Source organism: Eschscholzia californica, unplaced genomic scaffold, assembly GCF_041429995.1.
Source record: "Eschscholzia californica isolate CP2 unplaced genomic scaffold, dmEscCali1.0.p SCAF_1, whole genome shotgun sequence".
Taxonomy (NCBI): Eukaryota; Viridiplantae; Streptophyta; class Magnoliopsida; order Ranunculales; family Papaveraceae; genus Eschscholzia; species Eschscholzia californica.
Window position 1 is genome coordinate 64,759,451 of NW_028238198.1, and position 8,970 is coordinate 64,768,420.

Sequence of the window (8,970 nt, forward strand, 5' to 3'; positions counted from 1 at the left end):
ATATATCTCCTTGGATCCTTTCAAGAAATTTAGGAGATTCGATATGAACTTTTGTATGAGACGGTCTTACAATTAATTTTCCCAATGAGCAAGGTGTACAAGTAAAATCCTTGCTTATTAGAATCTTTTGATTCTGTAGTGGGTGTCCTTGAGAATTTTGAATTATTCTATTCATCATGGTAGATCCTGGGTGTCCCAAACGATCATGCCAAAGTGTCGTCACACTTGGATCATAAAACTTCTGGTTTATGACAACATAAGATTCAGCTGTTTTTATCCTTGTAATATATAATCCTGATGAGAGAGTTTCCAATCTCTCGAGATCATGCTTCTGGCCTAAAGCAGTTGAAGTAATATATAAATATTCTTCATTATTTTCATCTCTAGTCTCAAGGTGATAACCATTTCGACGTATGTCTTTAAAACTTAACAGATTCTTCAAAGATCTGTTTGAATACAATGCGTCATCAATGGTTAACTTCGTACCACTTGGTAATATTATGATTGCTCTGCCAGAGCCGTCAATGAGACTAGATGAACCAGCGATAGTAATCGCATTAGCCTTAAATAATTTCAAGGTCAAGAAGTACTTTTTACTTCGAAAGATGGAATTTGTGGTTCCACTGTCTGCCAGACAAATATCTTCATCATCTCTCAAAATTGTACTTCTAGAATTCATACATTAATGAACATAAAAGAAAAATAAACATAAGATATTGATAGAAAACATGTAAATTTTATATATTACATTGCTATATAATAGTCAAAAAGTGAAACATTACAAAATTTACAACAGCTGAAAATATTATAAAAACACTTCTAAGGTGAGTTACGAATTCGATTAATCATTTCGTCAAACTCATCATCGAGTAATTGATCGAACTCATTACTAGTAAGATTTTCATATCCATTACCATAGATATCCTTTTCTTCGATGGGGTACTGCAACAGCGATGCAGCTCCATTCAGATTAATCCCATAATCTGTGACCTTTGACTCGGTCCTGACTTCAGTAAGATATATTTCAACATCGTCAGTTAAATAGTCAGATACATCCATTCTGGTGTTACATGAAGAATCATTGATTTCCATATGATTTGTTTCTACATTGGCAATATGTTTCTTTAAGGATGCCTGATAAAGATCTACTAGATGTTTAGCAGTCCTACACGTTCTTTGCCAGTGCCCTGTCATACCACATTTAAAACAGGGTTGGTTCTTCATTTCAGAAGGTTCATTTACCACCTTCTTTCCTTTATTTTGTCGATCATACGGCTTGTATCTGTTAGCCGAGTTATTTGTCCATCGGCCTCGACCGTAGCCACGACCGCGACCTCTAGAACGGTAACCACCGCTTCTGTTATCATTATTTTGATCGTCACCACGATCATTTTTCTCCGAATTTTTATTGTGGTAGTTGCCACGACCACGACCCTTTTGGTTACATTCCCGTCTTTCAGTAGAGACGGATGTGGAATATGTTTCGGAAAAGTTAGTGTATCCGGTTGGACGGACTTCTGTATTTTTCATAATTACTTCCCTATTTTGTTCCGCAACCAAAAGACATGAAATTAAATCTGAATGACATTTAAAATTCATGTTTCTATATTGTTTTTGCAAATTCCAATTAGAAGCATGAAAAGTTGAAAATGTTTTCTCCAACATTTGTTCTTCACTAACAGGAAAACCACAATGTGCCAGTTTTGTCGTTATTTTAAACAGAATAGAACTATATTCAGAAACAGTTTTGTAATCCTGTAGTCTTAGGTGTAGCCAGTCATTTAGGGCCTTAGGAAGGATAACTCTTTTTAAATGATCGAAACGTTTCTTTAAACCAATCCATAGTAATAGAGGGTCTCTCGTATTTAAATATTCCGACTGTAAGTCTTCACATAGATGATGTCGGATAAAATTCAGTGCAGCCGCACGATTCTGAGAAGTTTCATTATTTCCCTCCGCTATGGTTTTCTTTAGGTTTCTTTCCTCTAAATAAGATTCAACATCAAGAGCCCAATTGATATAGTTCCTTCCTGTTAGGTCAAGAACTGCAAAATTATATTGGTTAGATTCGACATTTGAAATGTAATAACACAACTTACTTTTATCTTCAGATGGTTTTCAAGATAATCCCTCGTTTATAGCTGAAACTCTTTACCCGCTTGAAGAAGCAATCGTGCTGATAACGTATTGTAATTGTACCCAAGAGAGAGAGAATTTAAATAGTAAAAGGAACACTTAATTAACCAAACTTAGTTATAAATTTATGAGTATATTATTCTCAACTCAACTTACATACAAAAATTAATGAGAGGAATGGTGTATTTATAGCAAGAGATGTTGGCAACGTGGAGCATAAAGATGGTAAGTCCTACATGATGTAGGCACCTCATGCTTGTCATCCTAGTGACTCACCCAACAACACCACCTCATGTTTTCTCCCATCTTATCCTTGAGAAGCTTTAGGGGACCTGCATGGGCCACACTACCAAAGTCCCATAGCAACATTGATCTCTAATATCCTTATGGGCAGCCACATGTAGTATAACATTCTTTCATTTGATTGCTACTTTTTGCATGGGTCATTTCCTTAATAGCCACCAACTTCTTGACCGATATCCTGCCTAGCCCCCTACTTTATCAAAAATATCCTGATGACCTCCTTTTTCATATTCCGTTATAACACCGTTAATTAGTCATCACCCAAAAGTTACAGTTAACAATCATGATTTTCGACCGTCTTAAAGTAAAATGCTAGACCCAATAGTTTTGAACGTCCAAACTGATTTATTCTTAAATCTATACCGACTCTTCATAAATTTTGGTCTTAGATATAGAAAAAAGCATTATCTGGTATAAGGAGTGCATTAAAACAGGTGAATTTGTGTAATCGTTCTTCTTTTACTAAATTAGTTTAAGGAGAGCGTTATTAGAATCATTTAATAAATAACTCTAAAATATAAATAGGAAATAACAACAAATTTAATATTATATTCATTCATGTAGTTTTGTCCGATATAAATAACTCAACCCTAACATCGATCACTACTATCATTATTGTCTTATTTACAAATTTTTAGTGGTGCCTCAAGATTTTATGAACGAGGAACTATCAAAAGGAGGCAACCTACGTCAAGTAAGAAGAGTCATTCGAGTTAAACGAAGACATCGACTTAAATGAGGACATCGACTTAAAAAAAAGGCATCGCTTAAAACAAAGTTATATATAATGAAGATAATATATTTCAGGTAAAGAAAAATTCTTCTTTTCTCTTTCTCTTGGATTGAACAATATTTTTTGGATTTTAGGTCGTTTTGTTCCATGGCGTAAAGGATTTTCATGTAAAATAAAAAAGACAACAAATTTCGACTGAAGCAGATAAAATTTCGGCCATAAATGTGGACGAAATTTGTTTACTTTTTCGGTGGCTCTAGTTTTTTTATGCTAAGCCAAAACTTCTTTCATGTAGATGTCGCTTATGAACTATTCTATGGAGATAAATGTTGCGTTAATCAACCGGGTTCAGAGTTTCAGTCCTTTTTCACCGTGTAAAGTTTTGAGGGAAGAGCCAGATTTTTTAACTAATCAATTTTGAAAGAAAATAAAAATATTTCTCCTATACTAAAACCAATGCTCTCTCTATCTAATACAATGCCTATACCAAGAACTGCTCTTCCTATATGAAAGACCTAAATATTTTTAGTCTCCATACTCTTAACATCTTCTACCAATTTTCATACAAATTTGGCCCATCTGTCATGGTTAGTTAAGACAATAATGTAGAGAAGTTGAGCAAAAAAGACAGCTTAATTTTGATGTCCAATAAAAAAAAGGGGGGCGGGACCAGAAGTAGCCCCAACTTCCAGGATTAGGGTCCCACAAAACAAACCAGCTGTTACTTCTTCATTTCTCGTCGTTGAAATCTCCTTCCCAATTAATAATAAAGATCATTTTCTTCTCTCTTTCAAAGATAGGTTTTTCATAGGACTCACATTTTCCTTCTCTGAAGAGAGAGAAAGAGAGGAAATTAGTTTCAGAGATCTGGGTTTTGTTAGTCTGAAACCAAACAGGTATCTAAATTACGTTTTTTGGCACAATTTTGTCCAATTAGTTTCAATTTCGTCTCTAAATTTTGTTGGTTGGTAGTTGTTAGATCTCTGTAGAATTCTATCAATTTGGGGGAAACGATGTCATATTTTACATGATTTAGGGTTTCCAGCATTTGGGTATTGCATAGTTTTTTCATGATTCTGATGTTTTTATTCAAAATTGAAGTTTGGGTTTTTCTCTGAATACCCATTTTTTCGGTTTGAAACTTGTTGTTTTGGTAATGGTAAGTAGGTCTTTCTGAAATTGCACGAAAATTGATTTGGGGTTTTGTTTTTGTAAAGAAATCTAAATTGTAGGATTTGGGTATTGCATAAGTCATTAATTTGGTGTGAATAAACATAAACAAAGACCATTTTTTCTAAATTAGGTTAATTTGGGTATTGCATAAGTCTTTCATCTTGATTGAATTTGAAATTTGATTGGGTTAATTTTGTTTTTCAGAATTTGCAGACCAGATAGGGGATTTAAAAGGATATAATGGGAAGAAAAGGCAAGTGGTTTGTTGCAATAAAGAAGGCTTTCAGTCATGAACCCAAGGAAAAGAAAGAACAGGTTAGACAATTTCCAATTTTATCATTTTTTGTGTTATTTATAGAAATTATGAATTCGAATTTATTGATATATTGTTGTTGATTGTTTCAGAAAAATAGCAACTCTAAGAACAATTTGTCGGAGAAGAAAAATCAGGAAGACCGATCTTCTTCGCAAGTAGAAACCACCCCAGTTTCACTTCCTCCCTCGTCCGAGGAGGTGAAATTAACCGAAATAGAGAATGATCAGAGCAAGCATGCTTATTCCGTCCCTGTGGCTACTACCACTTTGGCCACTGCTGAGGTTGTACGGCTTACAAATGTTTCACGATATTCCGGAAAAACTAAGGAGGAAGTGGCTGCAATCAAAATCCAAACAGCATTTAGGGGTTATCTGGTATTCTCCATTTTTCTCTTTATATATTTTCGTGGATGAAATTTTCGATTGACATTAAAACTACCTTTTAATGAAGAGATATATTATGATCACTTTTGTTTCTAAGTTCTAGTCCTGTCATCGAATAAGAACCAAATGGCAAACTTTACCGGCGAAATGATTGAAAAGGAAGAAAGTCCTTTTTGGGGTCTTAATGAATTTTCTCAGGAATTGTGATTCCCTTCCTGAAAAAAACATGTTAAGAAAAAGACGATGAAGTATGTTTCGTGACTTTGATTTATTTTCAAAGTTGAAGTGCACGTTGACCACTTCTTTTGAATACATTTCTTAACATGCAAATATTACCCCTCGTACTATTCTTCTGTTTTACCAACTCGGGTCATAAAATATAAGGAAGAAATCAAGATGAGTACGTTATTTCGATGCCTATATGAGCAATAAGTAAATGAGAGCGAAAATAATGTAAACTGTCATTTCCTTCTTTTCAGGCAAGAAGGGCTCTTCGGGCTTTGAAAGGGTTGGTTAGGTTGAAGGCACTGATAGACGGACAATCTGTCAAAAGACAAGCCAACACCACCTTACGATGCATGCAAACCCTTGCTCGCGTGCAGTCTCAAATTCGAGCAAGGAGAATCAGAATGTCCGAGGAGAACCAAGCTCTCCAGAAACAACTACAGAGTAAAAGTGAAAAGGAGCTCGAAACTTTGAAAGCCTCTGTAAGATCTTCTGCCTCATTTCTTTTTTTCTTGTTTGTTTATAATTATACCATAAGTTAAATTGATTGATTTACCAAATTTGGAATATGTTTTTAAGTAAATAATTCCATGATCATCTTATTTTATATAGACAAAATGTAGAAAATTGTTAGTTACCGAAGATCTCTAAATGTTCCTAATAAAATTCAGTAAAGATAAATCTCTATCTCTTACTGTGATGGTAGATGGGAGAAGATTGGGATGACAGTGCACAGTCCAAAGAGCAAATTGAAGCAAAATTGTTGAACAAACACGAGGCTGCTATTAGAAGAGAAAGAGCACTGGCCTATGCATTCTCTCACCAGGTAACTTCCCATTCTTTATCTTATACTATTATGTTCTATAAATTAACCGTACTGGTGATTCTCGAAGACCCCATCTCGCTCAGGCCTACCTAAGACATATGGGATTTTTTCTGGGGCAGGTGTTGCATATTATTTTTTAACAATTTAGTGATGACTCAAATGACAACTTAAGTACTTCAACCTGCTTATGAACTATATATTTGAGTTAATTCACGGAAAACCTCTGTAGCAAGTTCTTCAAACTTTTAGATCTGAATGCGAGGCTCATAAAAATTTGTGCTCGAACTATATTTTGCAGCAAGCATTGAAGAATTCTGCGAGATCTGGTAACCCGACATTCATGGACCCTAATAATCCTCATTGGGGATGGAGTTGGTTAGAGAGATGGATGGCAGCACGTCCATGGGAGAGTCGAAATTTAACAGACAAAGATTTCAGCAATGATCAGGTATCTATGAAGAGTACAAGCCAAAGCATCGGAGGAGAGATAACTAAAGCTTACGCCCATCGTGAACTCAATCCTGACAAGCCATCCCCAATAGCCAAAAAAGTTAACCGCATCACCAATCGCCAATCACCATCAACTCCTCCTTCTAGAGCTGCTTTAGCCGGCAAACTGAAACCTGCAAGTCCGCGTGGGGCCGGTTCATGGACTCCAGAAGAAGATTCACGGAGCATGAGCAGTATGCAATCCGAAAAAGTACGACGACACAGCGTTGCTGGGCCATCTGTAAGGGAAGATGAAAGCTCGGCTAGTTCGCCAGCACTACCAAGCTACATGGCTGCAACTGCATCTGCAAAGGCTCGAACCAGATTGCAAAGCCCATTAGGGGTGGAAAAGTCCGAGATGACACCGGATAGAGGTCCATTGGATTCATCAAAGAAGAGACTATCTTTCACAGGATCTTCAAAAACGGGGTTGCAAAGAAGACATTCAGGACCACCCAAGGTAGATATCTCCGATCCTCCCATGAAAGACATTGTTATGCACACAGAGCAACAGATTGTGAGTAATGGAGGAGAAAGCAGGTAGTAGCTTAGCTTGGTTTCACTTGGTACAAATATCTTCTTTTTCATTTCTGTAAGTAGGATGTTCATTGATTGTTTGATTTGTGAGGGTTCTTTCATTTCTTTGGGTTCTTGACATAATGGTCCAAACGAGCAAGATGATAGAGTCAGGAAATGAAGATTGTGAAAGAACCCCAATATGGAGTCTGTTATTAGTCAAATGGAATGAGTTTGTGATTTTCCTTTTATCTGTTAAATGTGTTTGTACTTGGAAAAAGATGTGTACTGGTTGTTTGTAAGCATATTTATGTATTATTTGGCAATAATCTCTTTCTTCTACTTATTTGTTATATATGTGGATGCCCATATTGTTATATATATGTGGATCCCATATGGGTTAATTCCGTTTTGGCCCCCGATTTGTGACCAACTGGCCGTTTTAGCCCCCATAAGTGTCCGGCAGTTCGTTTTGGCCCCAAAAATTTCCTAATTGGCCCCAAATATTTTCCAACCTCCCAATTATACCCCCATGGCATTTCTGTAATTTATTTATTTATTTTTCCTTGTCCACCTCATCAAACACCTTGTCCACCTCATCAAACAATTAGAACATCACCTCTGTCCACCTCACCCATCTTCTCCGGCGAAAACTTGCCGGCCGGAATTTTTTATTCCGGCCGGCCAACTTTACCAAAAAAAAAAAAAAAAAATTTCCTTTCTCTCTCTTCTTCTTTTTCTCTCTCCTCTTCTTCTTCTTCTTTCTCTTTCTTCTCTTCTTCTTCTTTCTCTCTCTTTCTCTTCTTCTCTCTCTCTCTCTCTACTACTGTCCGGCGAAGGGGATCCTCCCCTTCGCCGGACAGTAGTAGAGAGAGAGAGAGAGAAGAAGAGAAAGAGAGAGAAAGAAGAAGAAGAGAAGAAAGAGAAAGAAGAAGAAGAAGAGGAGAGAGAAAAAGAAGAAGAAGAGAGAGAAAGATTTTTTTTTTTTTTTTTTAAAGGTGGCCGGCCGGAATTTTTTATTCCGGCCGGCAACCTTTCGCCGGAGAAGAAGGATGAGGTGGAGAGGAGGTGGTGAGATGGAGGAGAGATAAGGTGAAGTGGATGATAAAGAAAGAGGTGATGTGGCTTTTTTTTGTTTTTACCTTTTTTCAGAAATAATTCTATTGTGGCCCCCGAGGATAATTTCGTCAAAAATTTGGCCCTTGGGGCCAAAACGAACTGCCGGACACTTATGGGGGCTAAAACGGCCAGTTGGTCACAAATCGGGGGCCAAAACGGAATTAACCCATCCCATATTATATGCTTGAGGCACTTAGGCTGCCTCTATACTAAAGGTGTTGTGCCTATTGAGGAATATATTAACCTCCTTCACAGCCAATTAAAATGGGAGATAAAAGGTCCAATTGCATGCTTTCTTTGGGATGAAGTTAATAAGACGGTTTGGGGTGCTTGCCGCTTAGATGACCGAACCTCTCCACCTCCTCTTTTCCCTATATATACTCACATCTTCCCTTGTATCATAGATCATATATTTTTCCTAATTGTCTTGTACAATTTCTAGAGAGAAGTTATAAGATCATATATAGTGCTGAGTTATATGGAGATTGATCATAAGAGAGTAATAAATTCATATCTATTCTCCATATCTTTCTCTACTCTATTTATTTAATTTCAACACGTTATCAGCACGAGTCTCTAGCCAGCTGAGAAGTCATTATTTTTCATTCTTCCAAGTTGAATATACTAGCCGTTACTCTGCCTGTTTGACGCTAACATCGGAGAAAGATCGAACGATATAAATCGTTACTCTACCCGGTGAAAGGTATACATTTAAATTATTGGTTTTATTATAACTAACCTCTATTAATCT

General features: G+C 36.5%; 1 protein-coding gene across 1 annotated transcript; it reads left to right on the forward strand.

Annotated features, from left to right (window-relative positions):
* Positions 1–3,251: 3,251 nt before the first annotated feature.
* LOC147568257 (protein IQ-DOMAIN 3-like) lies at positions 3,252–7,442 on the forward strand. The gene is made up of 6 exons (XM_086654700.1): positions 3,252–4,068; positions 4,550–4,660; positions 4,751–5,035; positions 5,524–5,751; positions 5,976–6,095; positions 6,394–7,442. Exons 2-6 carry the CDS (start codon positions 4,586–4,588, stop codon positions 7,126–7,128), a joined length of 1,443 nt encoding a protein of 480 aa, XP_086510826.1. The 5' UTR covers positions 3,252–4,068; positions 4,550–4,585; the 3' UTR covers positions 7,129–7,442.
* Positions 7,443–8,970: the final 1,528 nt, after the last annotated feature.